A 22,916-nucleotide genomic window follows, 5' to 3' on the forward strand; every position below is an offset into this window, starting at 1 on the left:
GCTGACATAAATGGCTCTATGATGCCCCCATTCTCCGCCCCCCATGGGCTCAGGAATAGTGTGCATCCTGGGAACATTTGGGGGCATGGTCATAGCTCTCAGGGCTACAGGTTTTCTGTACTGTATAGCAGCCTATAAGCAGCCCAGCAAAGGTTGCAGTAAAGCAGATCAGTTCCCACAGCAATCCATAATCTGGGCCATTCAATGGCGATATAAAGCCACTTTCACCCCCATCCACTTCCACTTCTCTGGCCTGCACCTGCTGTGCTGAGTCTCTTTGGAGATGCAGCATAAAACTTCACCTGGAATGTTTGCCAGGGCATAGTGATTTCCTGCTATTCTTTTCATTGAGGAAAGGTGGGCTGGGGGTTAGAGGGGTAGTAAAGAAGCATTGGGATCCTTAACTTCTGCTTGAACCGGCCAAAAAAAATGCCTTTAATGTAGTACCTTATGAGAGGGATCACTACTTATATGTGCAGCAATAACAGCATGAGCAACGCACAAGTCCTAGTGTGGGGTCTAGAACTACTGAAAGCATGCTACCCGTGGAGCCATCGCTTCCTAGCATCAAGATGGGCAAAAGGCACAGCTTACAGAAATGGCTGAGGTTTTGCAGAAATATTTGTAGTCGAAGAAAGAAAACAGAAATTATATCAACACATGAACCTAAGGAAATAAATAAGGTAGGCCAAATGCTGAGCCTCCCAGTTTAGGGCCTGGTTCTTTTCCCATGTGCACCGGTTTTATACTAGTGTAACTCCATTGACTTGAACAAAGTCACTCCTGATTCTCACAGGTGTAAGTGACAGATTCCAGCACTTAGTAACTAACATACAATGTACTTGACCTTATAGAATATACGCTATACAAAATGTCTACAGTTGGAAATATATATGGAAAAATTACAGGTGCCAAGAGATAGTCCAATGTGGTATTCAGTACACAAGCTTGTCCATAAAGTTATTGAATACAGTAAGCTTGTGAGTTAATTGGCATTAATTAAACCTGTTTGCAGTGCTAGTTCAAATGCCTCTTTGAAGGAACAGAATGGGGAACAGGGCATATTCCCTTCTGAATATATGTTTGAACTTCTTATTCTTGTTAGGTATATAATCATAACAGAAGGAGCCTATACTTCCTCTTTAGCATACAAACAAGATCAACAAACTCTGCTGAAAGACCTGAGGATTCCATCATTCTTTTATTTCTAAGCCATGAATGCAAGAATCACATTTCTAGTAACTCAGTACATACCCCATAAACTCCTGAACTCTGCTTAGAACGGTGGGATTCTTAATTAGTTGCGGATACAGGTTTGAAGTATGGTCATACATACGCCTGAAAGAATAATTGTCAAAAGTTATTTTCTGCCATTTTCCTTTCATTTCTTTTAATTCTGGCTTCGTGAATAGTAACAGATAAGCAGCACAGTTTGCAAGTCAGCTGTTTCTTTATCACTGTATTAGCTTCGCATCTCTGGTGCAAGACAAACCATGATGCATGTAATAAGAAGAGACTTTTCAGAGTATAAATGGCATAGCTTACCACCCACTCAAACTGTCTTACAATGGAAAAAGATGAGATTAAAGTATCCCTATAATGAAACTTCTGTTTTCAAGCATACTTTAGGGCAGTAGCATCTTGGATGTCCTAGCACATTAATTGAAAGTATGACACAAATGGTTTACTGGAAGATGATCCCATTTGGGATCAAGAAAGCAATCAGGTGGATGCTGATTTCATAGCTTGTGAAAAACTCAACTGACATCTAACAGTGTTTTACTTACCAATTAACCAAGTGTTTCTTCCTCAATGGATTAGCTAAATATCTATGCAAAAAAGGTATATTTAGAGAGGGAAGAAAGGGTCCTGCACACTTCCAGAGCACCAAAGACTCTCTCTGGCTGTACTGTTTTGAGGAAGAGGAATAGATGGCAATTGCCAGGAGCTTTGCTGGGATCCAGAGTGAGCAGAACTAAGCCACTCATCCGTGTAGGGAGCTCCCGCCTAGCATTGAGAGCAATACATCAGAGCCAAATAGGTAACCTGTGTTGCATATGATCATGCTGAGCACTTGTCACAAGGCCAGACTTCTTTCTGTTAAAGCCTGTGACAATCCTAAGTCATTTCACCATGAGGGCAACCCTCATTGGGAGGAATAGGTTTGCAAGATCTGCAGGCCTTATTCCCAGTTCCTCTCCGAGGGTGAAATGCATTCCTGTGCAGAGGGCCTATGCACCACTTACGTCCCTTGTAAGCAGAAAACTCATCTCTGCTCTGCTCCCATTGTACCACTCAGGCGGCACAAAGGAAACAGAGACTCACCATAACTGCCCTTCTGGGGATTCCCCCAGCAGGCAGAGAACCAGCAGAGTGGGCCCCTACATAGTCCTTCCCCTCAGTCCCCAGCGGAGGGGGCATGCTGGGGACAGGGAAGGGGAATAGCCAGAGTGCAATACCCTCCAGCTGGCAGATGGTCCCTTGGGGATGATAGCCAGATAAGCAAGTTAGAGAAGATCCCAGGTTGCTCTAATAAGTGCTTGGGCCAGGGCAGGTAATCAAGGCGTTGTAACCAGCCCTCTGACAGACCCCTCTATCTGCCACACCCAGTGAATGTCCAGCAACATAGGGCAGACTTTACACCAGTGGCATCTCTAGGCTGCTCACTGACCAAGCCAGTGCAGAATCAGGGACTTGTAGCTTCTTGAGAGGCCCGGCCTCCTTGCACAATCAGAGATCAGATACAAGGGAGGAAGGAGTTCAGGGACTCAAGTGATTTTTTTTTAATTGCCTTGTGATATTTAATGAAACGTCTAAGTCCTTCATGCTTTATAATGGTGTCATACTCAAACATTAGATTAAGTTAAAGCTTTTCTATTCTACCTAGGGCAAAATGTAAGGCAATCATGAAACCGGACTGAGAATCTCAAGGTACACTCCAAAAGAGAATTTCAATTTACCTCTTTAAATCAAGAGGAGCATCACTGACAGGATGCAGGCTGGGTGAGATCACACCAAAGAGACATTTGACCAATGATATTTCATGTTTAAAGTTTCCTCTCTGGGGCCTATCATGTTCCATTGAAATAAATGAGAAATGTAGGTGATCAGTGTGATGGATTTGGAGCTTTTCTGTAATTGGCTGAGCAAAGTGAGGCCTAGCACTCCTCTCAATTTTATTTCTCAGTCTGCCACTGAAAGGAAGTACGAGGAGACCCAAACCCAGTTAGGTCTGCAGGGGTAAGTGCAGCTGATCCACAGATACTAACCCAGGACCGTGTCTAAGCGAGCATTGCAGGATTCCACCCTGGAAAAGATAAGGACATGAGGGCTATTACCTGTGGGGGTGCACTCAGAGACCAGAGAAGGGATCTGAGGTGCAGCCAGCCCAGTAACTGTGACACTCAGTGCCTCTGAAAGTCAGGACATTTATTTAGCTGCCTAAATATGGATTTAGGTGCCTAGCTTCAGGCACCTGCTTTTGAAGATCTGGGCCAATAATTCTCAGTTCGTTTATAAAACAAGGGTTTTCGAAAGAACTCAGAGCCATTTCTGTGCCAAGCAATGACAGATTTTATCCCAGTCTGAATACAACTAGTTAGTATTAAGGAATTTAACAGGTAGTGCCCACCAAATTTGAACTGTGATTATAAAGCGATTATAAAAGAAACTACTTTCCCCCTCCCTCCCTCCCCATAGTACCAGGTAATGCACAGTTTTTGGGCGCAATGCTAAAAAAAAATTGTCCTCATTTTAATCAGTGTCCAGGGTACTAAATGAACACAGGAATAGCCAAATTATTTCCTTTTAAGAGTGGAGGGGTGTGTGAGGGGAAGGGGGGATGAAGTGCTGATTCTCCTTTATTTGTAAGTCATTTTGTTTATAACAAGTTAAACAAGTTAAGAAAAAGCACAGCAGGACACATACTTTCTTAGTCTATACAGTAAAGGATAAGATATAGTAGAAGAGCATCAGCACCTCTGAGTTTATTTCATCATAAACTTTTTTCATAGTTTTCTGAAACATAGAACCTCCCTATGTGCTCCTGAGTGAAATAGAGCATGCGGGTCTATTTAGATTATTTTGCTGTAGCCTGATGCCTGACAGCTGAGCAGTTGTTGTTGATGCAAGTAAAGCCTTCAGCATCTTGGAACAGACCGTTCTGCTTTCCACTTGCTGTTATCGGAAGAGGAGAGCCTTTAAAAGCGGCAGTTAAGCTGCATGGTCACAGCTGTGTGCAAAAGAAGAGAACAAGGGCATAGAGAGACTTACTTATCTCTTATGGGAGAAAATTCAGACAATGCTGGTTCTTGGAGAACAGACCTTCCAAATGCACAGAGATGAATGTGACAGGCAGTTAGATCGGGAAGGAAGTACAGCTTGAGATCAGGGCCGGCTCTATGCACCAGCAAAGCAAGCAGGTGCTTAGGGCGGCACATTTGCAGGGGCAGCATTCGGGCCATCCTTTTTTTTTTTTTTTGGTTTGTTTGGGGGCCGGCCCTGCGGGCGCTCACCCAGATAGATGCTGTCCCAGCCCCCAAGCTGACGCTGAAGTCCAGGTGGAAGAGCCGCAGCAGGTGGCCAAAGCTGGCCCCGGGACTGGGGTCCAGCAGCGCGTCATGCGCGGGGGGCGCCCTGGGGCCACTGTGGTTCATGCTGCCGGCCATGGCTGAGCCATCCGGCGGGCTCCGACACGTGGAGCACAGGACACTTGGGCTGGGGGCCACCCCGCGGGGCGCACGGAGTCGCCTGCAAGTGCCGCAGGGCGGCCGCCCCCCAGCGCTGCAGTCGGGGCTGGGCGAAGCGGCCCGAGCTGCCCAGGGGCTGCGGCAGGGCGGCCAGGAGCAGCAGCGGGGCCATAGAGGGGACCGCTGCCCGGGGCGCTGCCGTGCGGGGCCCGCGGCCCGCTCTCCGGGGCTCCGTTCCCCACCAGCCGCTCCCTCTGAGGCTGCCCTGCCCCGGCTCCTCAGCCCCCTGCCGGGGCGGTCCCCCTGGCTCTGCCCTCCCAATTCCCGGCCGGTCCTGGAGGCAGGAGTCCTGGCTGGAGGGACCCTGGGCTGAGGCGCGGCCCAGGAGCCCCACTGTTTACCCCGACCCTGCCAGCGCCAGACCGGCTGGAGGTGAGGGGGGAGCGGGCTGAGTCAGGGCCCCCCTGGGGCGCCGGGAAGGAGTCGGGTGGATGCAGCCTCCGCCCCTGCTAGTGTCATGAGCGGGATGCTGATGACCCGCCCTGGGAGCGAGTTACCAGTGACCCAGGGCTGGGGCAGCAGGAGGGTGCGGGAGGGGGAGGGAAGAGCCCAGAGCTGGGGCAGCAGGAGGGGTACGGGGGGGGGGGGAGCCCAGGGCTGGGGTGGGGGGCAGCCAAAAAATTTTTTGCTTGGGGCGGCAAAAAACCTAGAGCCGGCCCTGCTTGAGATGCCCCCATTTGTTTTCAGATTTCAACATGGAAGACTTATGCACATGTCCCAAGGGAGAACAACTGCCTTATGTTAACTGGGGTTCTTTCAGCGTTTCAGCAAGGAAAGGAAGGGAAGATGTACGTATCCCTCCATAAGAGCTATTTTTAAAGAATGACTAATTCATCCATTTGTGATCTATTTGGGGGAAATGCAAGACAGGACTCCTGGCTTGCATTCCAATTGTTGAATTCTAGAAAAGTTACTTAATCTCTGTGGTTCAATTCCTTATCAGTAAAATAGGTTTAATACTCATCTCTCTCTCCAAGCTGTTGTGAGACTCTTTGTTAAAAACCAAACTAACTTTGAAATCTTTGGATGGAAGATAAGTGTTAATATTGTAACAAATATTTGAACTTCCACACTTATAGTTAACTTATATGCATCAAAATAGAGAGGGAGAAAAGAGACCTGAAGAAATAGCTGGCAGTATCATGCATTGAAATGAGATACTTACAGAGTAAGCTAACTTGAATGGTACTTACGGAGCTGTGAGATAGCCTTCCAAAAAGCCAGCTGCATACATGAGGCGTTCATTGCCTATGGACTGACTCCCATAGCCTGCTCTGATCTCCAGAATCCCCCACCCTGTTGATTGTATGGTGTCATTGTAAAAGCCATAGGCATCTCCATTCCTGTCCAATATATCTTTGACCTGGATTGTTTTCTCAGTTTTCATCCAATATACAGTTGCATAGTGGATTTCTGCAAACGAAAACCAAGGAGGAGAAAGTTAGAATGTTGTATTACATATCTCCAGCAATAAGAAGTGTGGGGACCTCATTCCACTGAGATACTCTATCCCTCGTGGAGAACTAGATGGATCAGACAATTGGTAGTGAAGTTTATGCAGCCAACCAATTCTAGGTCACTAGTTTCAATCTATAATTAATGACCTAAAATAATTATCATCAGATGCCTGTTTGCTGACTTAAGTAACAGACAACTGGACAGACTGGTTGGCTCACCATATCTGACACCTCTGTTCACAATCTTAAAGGAGGGAAAAAATGAAAAGCTACAAAAACCAGACTACCTACTCAGGCCTAGAAATGGCCCTTGAGGAACAGAGCTAAAGTCAGGCTCATTGGCAGGGCAGAGACAGGGAGAAGCAGCTAATGCTATATCACTTGCAGGAAACTATGTCCATAATCTTTTCAATGCATAGCATCAGCCACAGTTGAGTCCTGATATAGAAAAAAAGATGTTCCCATACCTGACCCAGAAGAAATCCTACAAAGAGCAATTGAAAGCAATTTACAAACAATTGATGATGCCCCAATTCAACCCCCGTTTCCCTCCCCAACCACCATTCACATCCCTGCCTCCTGACCACCACCCCGAACGCCTCTGCCCTCTATCCAACCCCCCCTGCTCCCTGCCCCCTTACCGCGCTGCCTGGAGCACCGGTGGCTGGCGGTGCTACAGCTGCGCCACCCAGCTAGAGCCGGGCCATGCTGCCGCTGCCACCACGCAGCACAGAGCACCAGGTCAGGCCGGGCTCTGCAGCTGCGCTGCCCCAGGAGTTCACAGCCCCGCCTCCCAGAGCATTGCGCCGGCGGCGGAGCGAGCAAGCCGACGCTGCGGGTGAGGGGGAACAGCAGGGGAGGGGCCGGGGGCTAGCCTCCCGGGCCAGGAGCTCGGGGCCCAGGCAGGATGGTCCCGCGGGCCGGATGTGGCCTGCGGGCCGTAGTTTGCCCACCCCTGGATTAGACTATTCTAAATCGCTGGATCAGAGGTTGAAGGTGAAGGCAGCACAGAAACTCAGCTGTACAGAATACAAGAAAAGATGCCAAGAGCACATCACAGTGTTGTTCCATGATCTGTCCCTATTCACTTATTCTACCAATTCAAAATACTGGTCTTCAGCTGGCATTTTCAAAAAGTGCTCAGAATTAGCCTAACTCTGCTCTGTTAGGAAGTCAATGGCAAAAGAGTAATGCTGAATACTTTTGAAAATCCCAACCTTCATCTTTCAGCCCTCAGTGACATGGGACCTGATAACATTAGGTCTCCGTTCACAATCCATCAAGACACCTGGATAGTACCGCAAACACCAAAAGTTCAAAAATCAGGTGTCAGAACCCCCAAAATTATGAGGTTGTCTCATAAATTGTAAGGTTTTTTTAAAATTTTATTTTAATGATTACTGAGCTGTGTTCTGATTTTAACTTCCCCTTTCCGCCTCCAATATGTGTGTGAATTCACATTGCCAATTTACAGTGAGAAATAAAATTTTGGCCATCACAAGTAATTTTATGTCCCAGCCCCCACATCAACGTTGCACTCTCAACCCCAAAACAACTTATTTTGTGACAAATCCCCAGTCCTCACACTTATCCCAGTTACACATCAACTCCACACACCCAGCCACACAATTCTGCACACCTCTTGCCTTGCTACCCCATATGTGCCCCTTACTCCCAGCACACCTCTGCTCCTCCTGTGTAGGTTCTTCATCCCCATCTAGACCTAGTTGGAGGAAAAACTCCAGGGAGAGAGAGAGAGGCACACACGCACACACCTGGGAGGGGGGCAGCTCCAGTGGATCTTCACAAACACCCCCTTGCAGGCCTTGGGAGAGGGCAACTCCAAGAGGGCCGCCTTCTCCTCCATCCCAGGCCTGGTATGGCAGCATTATAGAAGAGGAAAGGGGAGGATAGAGGAGCAGAGAGAAGACTGACCCATTTTTCACAAGAAGGGAGGGAGCAGGGACACCCTGAGCTGCTGGGTAATTTTTGTTCTCTCCTCCCCTTTCTCTCGTAAGAAAATAGTATTGGCTGCTCTCTTTCCCTCCTCCAAAACCTTCTTGGCTCCTGAGGAGAGAAGTTTTTTGCAAGTCTCCTACTGCAGCTGTGATTGAGTGATTGTACAAACAAACTCCCCAGGAGGTGAGGACATGGGGGAAGGCAACTATCAGAGAGGGTTTTCTCCAGACAGTGAAAAAAATCACTTGAAGGATGAGCCTCTCACCTCATGGGTAAGACTGGCTCCCGCAAGGGCCAAATTTGTGTTACTTATGATACATATGTCAGAGTGGGAAACACTGCCTGCATTCCTCTAGGACAATACAGCTAATGGTGCCAAGGACAAAACTTGCAAGAGCTAGAGACAAGGCATTTTTGGTCAAAGACTACTGACCATGGAACTTTATTCTAGAAGAGATAAGACTAAGCCCAAGGCTGAATTTTCAGAACAAAATACATGACTCACCTTTGTGCAAAAGGTTTCCTGCAAGAACTGAAGACAAGGAAAAACAGAGGAGAGAAAAATAAAAGAAACACACCAAGGAAACCTGCCAAGCAGAGAGCTGAATGCAGCATGGACAACCTTGAGAATCTCACCGTATTTAGTATTCATACTATGATGATTGGCACCGTAAAAATAACTAAGAGATGAGTATCAGCACAATATCTAATGCTTTGCAAAGGCAGTAGGTAATAGCATTCATGATTGGATACCTAGCTTGATTTAAAATAAAATGCACCCGTTTTGCTCAGTGCCCTAAAATATCCTGTTAAGAAGTTATTTTTTTCCATCATAAGCTATGAAGTTTTTCAATTAAAAAAAACTATTTTCTGAGTTACTAAGCTCTTGCTCAAGCACTTCTGACACTGTGATAACTCAGTTGCTTTAAGGCCGTTTTCATTCTTTTTACTTAAGCGTTTATTACTTTAAAAGGTTGTAACTTTACAGTCAGAAACACTTTATTGGCTAGTCTAGTGTTCAGTGAGACAGAGCAGTAACTGTTTCTCATCATGTCAGTGTTCATAATGCTCAGCTACATAAGAGGTACAGCTCTCTTGAATCAAAATTTAAAGTCCAGCTCTGGTTATTATTTATCAGTGAACTAAATTTCTCTTTTTCCAGACACAGTGTTATAGGAGTTCTGTGCATATCAGGTACTTTGGGTGTAACACACAAACAAAATGCAAATATGTATATTTGGGAAGGGAACCACTCCAGTACTCCCTCTCAAATGGCAGTTGGGGTAAATGTTTTAAAAGGTGTTGCTTGACTAGTGTGGATGGAGGCTAAATAGAGGGTGCTTTGAGACATGAAAGGCTTGACATTTCTTCAAGCACATATTGCAGAGAAGAAAGTTTAAACCTCCTTAGTTATCATCTAGTAATGCATAATGTATCTGTACTGCTCTAGGTTTAGGAGGAACTGAAATCCCATTGTCAGGTGAGACTCACTCGGGCTGAACGACCATGAAAACAAGAGCTGGTTTCATCAGGCTGGTAAGTAGGTAGTGCTGAAAAGAGTTACAAACAATCCCTGCAAGTCAGGGTGGATTTGATTTAATTTGATTAAATTAAATTGATTTAAATCATGGATTTAAATCACTAGTCAGGAATACTCGATTTAATCATGGATTTCTACACAAAAGTGCATTCTTGTTGGTTGTTATAACCTTAATACATATTCTTCACAACTCAGAGATAGATGCAGGGTTTCATTTTTAGAAGGTACACACTATACATTTTTAAAGTGATTTATTTTGAAAACTTTTCAGATTAGTTTTACAGCTATATCAAAAAATGAATGATTATTTCATTTACCAAAGGTAATTGAAGCAGATATTTATGAAGTCACTGGGAGGTGAATTATCTCCAGTTCAACAAGTTAATCATTAATATTTGGAGAATTTTCTTGCCATGCTGTATTAGGAGGAGAACATCGCCAGACAGACATTTAAATTGTTTTATTTAACTAAAACAACGTTATGTATTCTGGATGTTTTTCTTCAACAGCAAACATATAATATTTTAACAAAACAAGCATATGAATTTTTGAATATAGATAAACATTCAAGTTTTTTAAAATCAGGTTTGTTTTTGTTAAAATTGTTTTTAACTAAAATAGTTAAATGAAATTTTTTTTTAATCAAAAATTAAATTGACTATGTCACCCAGGTCAACATGAGAAACTTAAAATATTGGATTCTGCAGCTAACTCAGTCATCTTCACCTTCATTTTCCTGTTCGTTCATAATCTGGAAAAGAAAAACAAGCTTTCCTGCTTTTTCAGGTCCCAAACAATTTCTCAATTTGGAATGAATTAGTCCAAAGGAACAAAATATTCTTTCTACACCAACAGAAGCAGCTACTGCTGTTAAAAGTGAGATTATCACTTCAACAGTCTCTGAATCCAAGTGCTTAAGTGACTTCCACCAGTTCACCGATGTGACTTTCTTTAAAACATCATCAGCAAACATATTTCTTGAATGGTTCACGCTTAGCTCTGAAGTTTATTATAGTTGGCATTATGGAGGGATGATTGATGGATGTCCATGTCATAGCCAACTCCTCTTCTTCAGCAGTTAAGGTTTGACCCTGGTACTGAGTATTGAGAATATTTGCAAGAAAATGAGCTGGAGATAGTGCTTGTCCCATTCGTTTTTTTAATGCTTGTAATTTAACTCTGTCATTGCGTATTTCTCTTTTTAAGATCTCACTCAGTTCCTTCCAAATTCAACAGCATCAGCAATAAAACAGCTATTTCCCTGCATTTTGTTCAAGGATATAGAAATAGGCTTCAGGGTACTCAGCATGTTTTCAACATTTCTCTTAAGCCCAATGTTAAGAACTTTGGCTGTGACAGTGCCATCTATTTTTTTCACGATTTTGTCCACAAACTGTCATCAGATTAGGCCAGTTCTTGATATATTGCTCAAAACAGTGCACTACTGAGTTCCATTGCATGTCTTGTGGGAGAGTTAGCTTGGTTCCTCCCACTTTTTTCAGAGCAGCTGCTGCAAAGTGGTTGTTACGGAAGTATTTTGCAATTTCAACAACATTAGCCTTTATTTCTGGAACACTGAAGTTTTTGGCTAGGAGGTGTACCACATGAGCACTGCAACCGTATATTATTAGCTTGGGACTCTCTTCACTCTCTTCTAAATAATTTCTTCTCATCTTGGATAGATGTGCAGCATTGTATGTGACCAAGCTGCGTACTAGACAGTTGAATTTTTTTTCACAGTTTGTTATAGTATTCTGCTGTGTGTGCATTTCCTGATGTATTGATTGTTTCTGTAACGAAGACATTCCCTTCTTCTGTTGTCACACAAGCACATACAACAGGATCATTGTGGACATTGCTCCACCCATCAAGACTCAGGTTAACAATTTCACCTTCTAGATCTTTTGCACACTGCTCGATTTCTTTTTCATACACTTTATCCAGCAATTTGCCTGAGACATCTGCTCTGTTGGGTGGACTGTATCCTGGTCTTAATGACTGAACCATGTTAATGAAGTGTGGGTTCTCAATCATACAGAAAGGAGAGTTTGTTGCATAAAAAAACTTTTTTTTTTCAATTTTTTCATCAATTACCTCTTTTTGTAATCTGCTGGTTCTTATCACAAACTCGTCTATGGTTGTTTCTGGATGATGGAGATTTTTTTTTTCTTTTTGCTACAGGTAATATACCATGGCTATCTGACATACATGATGTGACTGAAACATGGGGGGAGGGATAGCTCAGTGGTTTGAGATTGGCCTGCTAAATCCAGGGTTGTGAATTCAATCCTTGAGGGGGCCACTTAGGGATCTGGGGCAAAATCAGTACTTGGTCCTGCTAGTGAAGGCAGGGGGCTGGACTCAATGACCTTTCAGGATCCCTTCCAGTTCCAGGAGATAGGTATATCTCCATATATTATATTAACATTATCATTGGCAGATAACTCTGAAACTATAGAAAATGATGGTGATTTTGAAGGTGGATAGTCTTCAGAATCCTGTATGTTGAGGATGGATTCTCCTAAACAAAATAAGTCAATGCAGTTATTTAATTATTATTACCATACTGCTCATTGAGTATTACTCATTGCATTCACTGACACTCAGTACTACTTTAAAGGTGAAATTATAAAAGGAAGATCTGCCTATTTCAGCTATTTATTTTTTTTATCACAATTGCATCTAAAATGATTGTACCATAGAGTAACAACTATATTTTTTGCTCAAACATGAGAATTCAAGAATAGTCCAGAAGAAAGACAGGCAGTCCTTAAGAAAGGAGTATGAAATAAAAAAGTTTACTAACCTGAAGATTCTGCATGTTCAGACATCTTCAACGCAGCTTCCCCCTGAGAAGGAACACTTCTCATGATGTTGTTTCATGCGGGCGACCAGGCCTTACATTTCTTTATTGCACTGTTTGCATGCATGCCTGTCTTACCCACAGGTAGAGGCACTGTTTGCATGCATGCCTGTCTTACCCACAGGTAGAGGAACTTCATTAAAATATTCCCAAACTGGGTCTCTTTTATGGCCTGCTGCCATTATAGGTTTTCCTTTCTAGGAGAGAATGGTATGGTAGATCTCAAATCAATGAAGGCTACACTCAGAAAGACCTCAAAACTTCTGGAATATGCTGCTCAAACAGTTTCACTTTTGTTTCTACTGCCTGGCCCTCCCTTCTCACGTTTATCTCCAGACTTCTTCACCTTCTCCAGATCTATTCCGCCCCCAACAATCTTCTATTCATTGAACATTTTGAAACTTTGCACTTTTAGAAAGAGGTAAGGGTTTGACTCTGTGTACACAAAGTTGCAGAGGGACAATAGGGTTGAGGTCTGTTATTTCTCACCTGTACATATTATTTATTTAAAAACATTTTTGCTGTTAACAAGCATGTTATCTCTGGAAACACAAATCCACAGTTTGAGAACTGCAAAACTAAGCATCACTGATGGTATCTTCTAGTCTGAGCACTGAGTCCCATTGGGTAGATAGAAAGATTAACCTAAATAATCTATACAGAAGCCCCTGGAACCTCATAAGATTGGGTCCCTAATCCATGAACTATTGGAACTCATTTACAAAACTTTTCTTAAACATTACATGAATATATTGTCTCATACTATAGAATTAGAATTTATAATCCCTATTCCATGATGAGATATCTTTGAGCTATATCTTAATTAAAAATATCTTTAAATGGGTTTTTTCCTCAAAAAGCATTTTATCAAAAAAATCCGATTTAAATAAAAAAAATCCAATTTTTTTGTTTGTTTTTTAAAAAAACTCATTGATTTTTATCCACCCTACTGCAAGCTGAGTTTACAAAAACTGACCATGTGGGAGTGAAGGGTAAGGAAGAGGGAGAGAACAAGAGTTAATAAACATCGGTACAAGCCAGATTCTCCTGAAAACAGATGGTGCAACAGGTCCTTTACAGAGCAGCACTAGTATCTCCATCACTAAGGTAGAAGCTAGCTTCTAATTAGAAGTCTGACTTCCAGTCTTATCCCCAAAGCACATCTTATTCAAAGAAGCTAATACCCTGAATGTCACAACCCAGAACCATTTTTACCCAGGGATGAGAAATTTCTCAAGACTGTTTTGACTCATCATATCTCAAAAATGACTTGGCCTACAAACTCCAAATGTATATCTTTATTTTGTTGGCCTTGCTGAAGAGTAGAATCTTTCAATGTTTGGGTTTTTGTTTTTTTGGGGTTTTTTTTTTTGAGGGATGGAGGAGAGGAAGAGTTAGTGGAGAGCTTGTAAAGATTTGTAATATAAAGAGCTTGTGTGATAGGGTCTCTGTGCTCTGTGCTTCGGTAGGTAGGACAAGCATTAACTAGGAGTGTATAAGAACAGGGATACAAAGAGGAGGAAGTGGAAAACTTGGAGGAGAGGACAGCAAGTACTGTATTCCTGCTTAACCTAGTGAATAAATGGGAAGCAACCAAGAACAACTAGAGAAGTTAATTGTTGTTCTTACACAGAAGGATTAATTTAGTAATTTAAGGATTTGCGTGTTGCAAGATGTTCTCTTCCTTGAAGCAAACCAACTGTTTGCTGTTTTGCCTTTTAAAAAAAAACCCAAAAAACCCACGTTGAAGTAAAACCAGATCCTGACTCCCAATCAGTTAGACTAAGGTGGAGAAACAGTCTGTGCAGAGGTGCTTCAAAATGGCAAGATGCATTATTTTGCTTTACACCCTCCCTTCTTATAAATCCATGGCTCCATTCTGGGCCACACTGGTACAGAGCTGTCTTTATGAGGCTATTATAGTAGGCTTTCAATTTATTTTTAAATGTTTATAAGTATAATCTGACCTGCTGCTGACTGCATGGTTTCCTGAGCCTAAACTAGGGGATGCATGGATAAGGTTGAGGGCAGAAGACCGGGGGATGCATGAAAGGGTAGGATTTGTGGGAACCATGGAGAGCTGTACTCCCTGGTCTCAAAATGGGGGCCAGGGGCAATAAGGGAGGAAAGAGGCTTTGTGAAGAACTGCTTTGAACTATGGCTGAAAAGAGCTAATTAACTGTTCAATATTATTAAGGGGAGAAGGTATGCATGTATGTGCGGGCATGTCTGTAGAATCTGGGAGCACAAAAGAGGAACATCAAAAGTAGGTATGGAATGGGGAAAGCTGGAGGTTTTTAAAAACTACACACTAACATTTTCTAAATATAAACATCTTTTAAGTACATAAAGTTTTTGGTGTGAATAGAAGACTCTCCCCCTCTGTCATCCACTACTCTCACATCCCAAGCGGGTATAATTTTCTTCCTCCATCCCCAACTCACCCCTCCCCTTTTATGACTTACTACAATCTGCAGAAGGGGAGACAAGCTTTGATGTGCTCACAAGAACTGCCAGAAAAGTGCTCTCCTCTCACAGGCCTTATAAGCCAACCCAAGTTAAACTTTTGCTGTTTGTTTTCTTTCTTTGATTTTTTTTTTAAATGAAGGAAATTCCCAACAAAAATCTCCATTCAAAACAAAGTTAAGTTTGTTTCAGCAGAGTCCAGCTAACTTCCAAAAACAATATTATACTTTTTAAAAAACCCAAATACTACTACTAGAGTATGAAAAAGTACATTTAAGGGATCCATCCAGTCCTTCTTAACTCACTCCACCTGGCTTGCAGTCAACCCATTCAGCCTTAGCTCTGCCCTGTAACACTTCTAAACACATGAAACTATAAAGGTCTGAATGCACTTACATAAACTTACATCGCAATATAATCCAAACTTTTTGAACAAATAGACCATTCCAATTTTTCTATACTACTAGCATTTCACTCTGTAAGCAAACACACAGAACTGACACATCGTGATGGACCTTGTGATTATTGTTCTTCTGAACCTTGTCACATTAATAAACCTTCTATAAAAATCAATAGCATACACAGGACTTGAGAAAACTTGCAAGGGAGACCTGGAATCTTTCCCAGGTGAATAATATCAACTTCTGCAGAGTCTACAGTGTCTTAAAAATAAATAAAAAAATTAAATTTCTACACATGGTATTTGCAAAGATAAATAGGAACCAAGTGTAAGTGATGCAAACAGTTTCAGTGCCACAGCTGCTCATAGATTTGCTAGACTGCAGCAGAGTGAAAGCTGGCCACTGTCTTGTCAGCGTCCACTGCAGTCCACAGGATTCTGAATAACAGCAGTGACATTGATAATAATTGGGTCAGTTTCTGTTCTGCTGCTGCTTGGGAAGGTCTGAGTAGCAGTCAGAGGCGAACATTGGAGCTATTCACTGAGGATGAGTCAAAAAAACCCCTGCGGACAGGGTAGTTTGTGAAGACACCTCCTACCGCACCCTACAGCAGCCAAGACACTATGGGGGTGGGAAAGCAAATGAAACAAGAATACACCTCCTCCCTTCCAGTAGTCATTGAGGGTTAGAAGGGGGACTTCAAATTTAGCAAATACATACTGGCTGGAGGCTGATATGAAAGATTGATTTCCCCAAGGAAAGATCCAGAGACAGCACTCTAGTATTAATCCTAGCACCCTCCCCTGCCCCAAAAGCTAAGTGATGTTTGCCTTTCATCTAATGAGACCCTACACAGTGGAAGCCATTACCCATCTTTGCATTGGTCTGTGTCTGGTAGGTGGTGGTCCTCTGTTATCAGTTGCTGGTAAAATTCCCAAGCCCTATGTCTGCATGTGTGGTTAGGTATGGGAGTCAGAATGAGAGAGAGGGAGAGATTAATGGAATATGCTAAAAATGAGATGCTCTTTTATTTGGTGGTGTAGAAAAAAGAAGAGATATACAATGGATGGTAGACAGTGGAGCACACAATGAAGAGAAATAAGGAGAGAACAGATTGAGGGAGAATGAAGGAAAAGAGGAGACACACACTGCTGCTGATGTCCAGAAAAAAAAATCACAATCTACTATAAGAAATAAAAGTAAGTAGAGAGAAAAGCCAAGAAAGCAGGTCCAACAGTATTCAGTAAATGTTATTTGACAAATGTAATTAATATTCATCAAAGAAGTTAAAGACCTTCTCCCCCCCCCGCCCCCCCCCCCCCCCCCCCAGCATTCAACCAGCTCCACAGCTACTCAAATACCATTTGGCACATCTCACAATAGCAGTAAAATTCTTCAAGTGTTGCTTAATTACTATTTTTTTCTTGCTGCTCAGCCAGTCGTAGGTTAGATTTACATATTTTAAAAAGCTTATTAAATAATGGACCTTATCTTAAAATTAGACATACTAAACAACTGATTTATTCCTTAAAACTGCAGGAGTTGCAACTTTGGGGGAGTGATATCACCAGTATTTTTTGCCCAAGGTAGCAGGCTTAGTCCTCAGTGTAGTTGTAAGTAGGTGTTCGGCGTATTCTTCAAGTGCTTTGAATATACTAAATAGCATATTTTAATTACAAAAAGTATCTACAAATAAGTTTGATGGACAGTATAAATTAGTTACAAGGATTAATTGTACAACACCGTACCTACCACTTCCGTGAAAATGATTTCTGCACAACTTGGCAACCACAAATGCAGAACTTGTACAAATTTGTACCTCTTTCATTTTCAGCCCACAAACACATTGCTCAATAGTTAGATGTCAAGCTTAATATTTCAATTCAACCACAGTGAGGAACTTATGGTGTTTTTCCAATTTTTTTATTTGTATTTTGATACTGCTTTTACTATCTGCCTAATATGATTTCAGAAACCCCCTCCCAAAAATAGGAAGTTTACACTCTTTCAAAAGTACATTTAAGATTGAAATATGTATCAAATGTTAAATCTCTAGTACTTGTTTATAGAGTTCCTTATACTGCACATATATTAGAGAAGAAACCTCATCCTTTCCAAATTAAGAAACAAATCATAAGAACATAAGAACATAAGAAAGGCCGTACTGGGTCAGACCAAAGGTCCATCTAGCCCAGTATCTGTCTACCGACAGTGGCCAATGCCAGGTGCCCCAGAGGGAGTGAACCTAACAGGCAATGATCAAGTGATCTCTCTCCTGCCATCCATCTCCATCCTCTGACGAACAGAGGCTAGGGACACCATTCTTACCCATCCTGGCTAATAGCCATTTATGGACTTAGCCACCATGAATTTATCCAGTCCCCTTTTAAACATTGTTATAGTCCTAGCCTTCACAACCTCCTCAGGTAAGGAGTTCCACAAGTTGACTGTGCGCTGCGTGAAGAACTTCCTTTTATTTGTTTTAAACCTGCTGCCTATTAATTTCATTTGGTGACCCCTAGTTCTTGTATTATGGGAATAAGTAAATAACTTTTCCTTATCCACTTTCTCAACATCACTCATGATTTTATATACCTCTATCATGTCCCCCCTTAGTCTTCTCTTTTCCAAACTGAAGAGTCCTAGCCTCTTTAATCTTTCCTCATATGGGACCCTCTCTAAACCCTTAATCATTTTAGTTGCTCTTTTCTGAACCTTTTCTAGTGCTAGAATATCTTTTTTGAGGTGAGGAGACCACATCTGTACACAGTATTCGAGATGTGGGCGAACCATGGATTTATATAAGGGCAATAATATATTCTCAGTCTTATTCTCTATCCCCTTTTTTTAAATCTAAGGACAATACCTTCTGTTTTATTTGGTTATACACTACTTGGGTTTTCCTTCTTCCAGTAGGGAGACTTACTTACTGGCCCAAACTCATGTTTATTCCCCCCAGACTATCATGTCAAAGCAAGATATCTCATCTCACTACACTTGCCATTATCTGAAACTAGTTACTTGATATGTGCAAATGGTGGGAAGGTGTGAGGGGGGAAAACATTCAAACCCTATGTGAATTATGTACTGCATTTTGAATCTTCCATACATGATTTTTACAAACATACATACAAGCATAAGCTGCGGAGCCAGGGGCACCAGGGCCACAGCCTCACCACTTTTTTGGCTAGGCCAAACCTAAGTGGTACTACAACCCCATGCACTAGGTCTCAAGGCCACTCACTCAAATTTGGAGGGGCTGGGCATAGGGGTTCATGGGCCAGGGGAATCAGGCTCTTGGGGGACGGGGGAAATGCCTAAGAGGCCCACACACACTTTAAATGGCTTTCCGCAGCCCCTGCATACCAGTTAAGTTTTGTTTGTACAAAAATTTGTCAAAAACAGTTATGTCACCCAAAAAAGGGAACAAAAACAATACCAGTTGATTTAAGTGACATTGCTAATCAGAGATCTTAAATTGCTAATTTCAAATACAGAGTAATCAATTGAATACTCCCTATAAACAGCACTCAAATTGTGGAGTGACATTTATCAAACTACTTCAACCCATATTGAATAGTGAACCAATTCATAAAAAATCCATGTTCTATTTAGACAAGTCACTTTAAAAAAAAAAAAAAGGCCTATATTTATTGTTCAAACAACAATTTGACCAGCTCTACTAGCTACTCGGTAATCCTGCAGTCACTGCCTACACTTCAGTACAAAGCTGTTGAGGCAGTCAGATATTATCTATAACACTTTATCCATATCTCAAGTTTCTTTTTGAGTTTCCTTACCTTTCCATTGACTGCTGAATCTCACAAATGTAATAATACATGTTCTTTTAAAAACAGGTCTTTGAGATAAGGTAGGACAGCTTCACCTCTCTTCCCATCGCCACCCCTCCCACAAAATTGGACTCTCATCCATTTTATAGCAAAGTGTCTTGATTTTTTTCACTGTTCTGTGGCAAGAAAGAAACTAGTTTAGGACAATTCTGGAAAACGCGTGGTAAAGCCAGGTTCCTGGGCACCCCAGCGACAGCTGGGAGAAGATCAGGTAGGAGTTTCTACCTCCCACCCTGATATATTTCTATTGTTCCTGTGCTGCGGGAGATGTCAGACTACTTCTTGCAAATTTGAACTCTGAATAGTATTTTCTATACCATGGGCTATTTGCCTTAACTTCCTCCTCCTCTCCTCACTATCCCTCCACAGCCATGACCTCCCTCTCATTGTCCTCTATGCTATTCTCCATCAGTCTCTCACTCCCTTCTCTTACAGTCTTTCCTTTTAGTTTCTCTTTCCTCCTTCCTTCAAGTTGCTGAATAATCCTGCTGTTCTCATCACTACGTTTCATATTTCCATTGAGATTAATAGGACTGTTCACACTTCTCAGGACTATTTTTTTTCTAGCTGCATACAATTAGACCCACAGCATTCATTCGTATCTGCAAGGTTTCTCAAATAAAATAAGTGGGAAATTAATTTTTAAAATAGAAGCTCCAGTTCTACTGAAAATTGTACACCAAAACTGTACATATCAGTTAAATCCAACCCTTGGCTTTGAAGTGTGGTGACAATAGACAGAATAAATTGGAGGCAGAAAAATCAAAGCAATCCATGAAGAAGTTTGAAAGTGCTACAGCACCTTTAGTTATTAAATTAACCTAATTTTAACCTTACAGTTTTGGCTACAAATATCTTATGCAGATATAAAATGAAAAGCAGCTCTGTGCAGGATCTCTTCTCTTCTTTGTAATATCGACAAGGAACTTTTTAAAAATAACCTGATATTTTCCCACTGACCACAGTAAAAGCAACAAACAGGAGGCAATAAGTTAATATACAGACACAAAACCCCAGATCTGTAATATATGTAGCACTTCTGGGGCTAAAAGGACAATATTTATTATACGCCCACAAATCAGAACTTTCAAATTAATTAAAGTTACAAATTGTAACATTGTATCATATTCTTTACTATAATATTCCTTGCCTACAGATACTATCCTCCACTGGGTATGATAGCTATACACAAGGAACTATGGGCACCTAAATAAACTTTTTTGTACTGACTTCCCTCCTGACTGCAGGGCATGACCTGCTCTGGAAGTAGTGCTGCATCTTTTCTTACCTACCAATCGGCTATCATTAGTTCCTACCAGAACTGAAGGGCTTGACCAAGGGGAAGTTTGTTTTAAATCCCTTTATAATGCGTGCTGGCTGCCTCAAACATCCCTTTCATGGCCAGACCCTGGACTTCATGCCAATTCAACTCCACTGATCCTTCTGGGCAGCAAGGGTCACAGTTATCGGCTCACTGGGGAATGGACCTGGTGCACAACACAATCACAGAATTTGCACCTGCTTCCACTTTGAAGGGTTTATTATGGAAAATAAGAAGAAGATTAAGAAGAGTAACTCCGCAAGCAGCAAGAAGGGTTTGTAGCTATGGTCAGGTCAGTGACAGACACAACCACCTCCAGCTGCCTTTCTGATACAACGTGACTCGCTGCGAAGATCCAGAGGGGAAAATCAGGACTGTCCCTATAAAATCAGGACACCTGGTCACCCTAAGGCGGACCAAGGAACTGATCAGCCCTTTGCCCGGCGAGGCCGCGCTGCGCTCAGGGAGTGGAGGGGGAGCCCTGGGGGGGGTCTATGTCTGTCACGGCGCTGGGAAGCCACCCTGGGTGCCTGGCACAGACCCCGCCCGACAGGCTGTGGGGGCTGCAGTGTCTGTCTGGCCCCCAGACGGACACCATGTCTGTCTCTCTGTCCATCCCCTCTGGGGGTTGTGTACTGTCTCTCTCTCTAGCCCCTGCCCGAGGGGGTCAGTCTGCCCGTCCCCCGGGGCAGCGGCGGTGTCTGTCTGTAGCCAGGGGGCCGCGCTCTGTCAGTCCGTCTGCTGCTCTCACCTGCTCGGGCCGCCGCCCACAGGAGGATGAGCCCCCAGCAGCAGGCTGCGTGGCGGGGTCTGGCCATGCTGCGCCCCTTGTGTCCCGGCCGGGCGGCTGCGGGACTTGGGGAAGTTCGGGACAGCTCAGGGCAGGTCCCGCCGCTACCCCGCCTCCTCCCGGGTCCGGCTCACGCCCCGTCCGCTGAGCCCTGTGCTGGGGGAGAGGCTGCGGCTACAGACTACAGACTCCCCAGGCCCCCTCTGCCCGGGGACCGCCCTCCCGCCCGGGCTGTGCTTGGTCGCGGGGCTTGTCCCGAGGCACACGGCGCCGCCGTAGAGGGGGCGGGCGGCAGCGGCACCTGGACGCTCCCGGGCCCGCGTCGCCAGCATTTCCCGCCAAACACCGGGGCTGTGCAGGCGCTGCCGCCCCCCTGGCTCGCTGCCCTCGTGCCCCGCAGAATCCACCCACACAAGCCCATGAGCGCGGCAACAGCCCCAGGGCTGCGTCACCCACCAGCCCCTGCCCACACTCATGTCTCTCTACCTAGGTGCTGGTGTGTTCCTCAGACCTGACGCTCACAAAGGACTTATCCTCACAGGGGGCGGAACTACTCCTATTTTAAAGGGGGGAGCTGGGTGAATCGACTTGCCCAAGGTCACAGGGGAAGCCCCTGACCTGGGAAATGAACCAAGATCACCTGTCTTTAGTTTCCCCCACTTCCCCCCCATGCCCTATTGTCTATACCAGTGGTTCACTATCTGGGGTCTGGTGCCCCTTTGGGGGGCCATGAACAGCTTTCAGGGGATCCATCAAAATAAACCAGAGAGCAGGACTGGCATTGGAATCGCTGGAGCCTAGGACAGAGCCCCGTGGTGCAGGGCTGATGCCACAGTCTGAGCAACAAAGCTTCACAGGGCCCCCTGTGGTATGGGGCTCCAGGCAGTTGTCCTTGCTATCCCCTAATGCCGGCCCTGGTTTTTAAGCTACTGGATATGCAGAAAAACAGTTGTGGCACAGGCGGACCAAGGAATTTTTATAGCATTTGAGGGGCCTCAGGAAGAAAAAGGTTGAGCACACCTTCTCTATACCATTCCTCCCACTGCTGGGATCAGGGCTGGCCTCTCCAGCTTCCTCTATGGATGCTTGTCTTCCACTCCTAAATCCTTGCTCTTCCTGCCAGAGGCAGGTTCATCACAGCAGCAATTTCCTGTATGTTGCTGGGGTCATGCTATTATGCCTCAGACTTGCTGCTTCATCCAATGGCCCATAGCGTCTAGTTCCAACTGGTGCCATTTTAACCAATAGTTTCCAGGTATGTTCAAGAATCACAAAGTGGCTGTTTGTCAGAAAAGCACTCCATAAAACAATGTATTTATTACAAGAATGAGGCCATTCTTGAGACCACACATTTTGCATCAAAGAAAGACCGGTTCCTTATGTTGCTGAAAAAATATGTCCAACAAGCTCATGTCTCACAAGCCGAGATGATAAAGCATCATCATCCCTCCTTTGCCCCCTGCAATCCAGATTACTTGTAAATTATGTAGATTTCTTGTCCTATTTTGGGTATTCCTCCT

General features: G+C 43.6%; 1 protein-coding gene across 1 annotated transcript in view; it reads right to left on the reverse strand.

Annotated features, from left to right (window-relative positions):
- PLBD1 (phospholipase B domain containing 1) overlaps window positions 1–21,426 on the reverse strand; it is a 51,668-nt gene extending 30,242 nt beyond the window's left edge. Inside the window, exons 1-3 of the mRNA XM_065417412.1 lie at window positions 21,358–21,426; window positions 5,942–6,161; window positions 1,255–1,338 (exon numbers count right to left, since the gene is read on the reverse strand). Of these exons, the coding sequence (XP_065273484.1) occupies window positions 1,255–1,338; window positions 5,942–6,161; window positions 21,358–21,424 (371 nt within the window). The 5' untranslated portion in view covers window positions 21,425–21,426. The remainder of the gene's footprint in view (window positions 1–1,254; window positions 1,339–5,941; window positions 6,162–21,357) is intronic.
- Between the last annotated feature and the right edge of the window lie 1,490 nt (window positions 21,427–22,916).

This window comes from Emys orbicularis, chromosome 1, assembly GCF_028017835.1.
Source record: "Emys orbicularis isolate rEmyOrb1 chromosome 1, rEmyOrb1.hap1, whole genome shotgun sequence".
Classification (NCBI taxonomy): Eukaryota; Metazoa; Chordata; order Testudines; family Emydidae; genus Emys; species Emys orbicularis.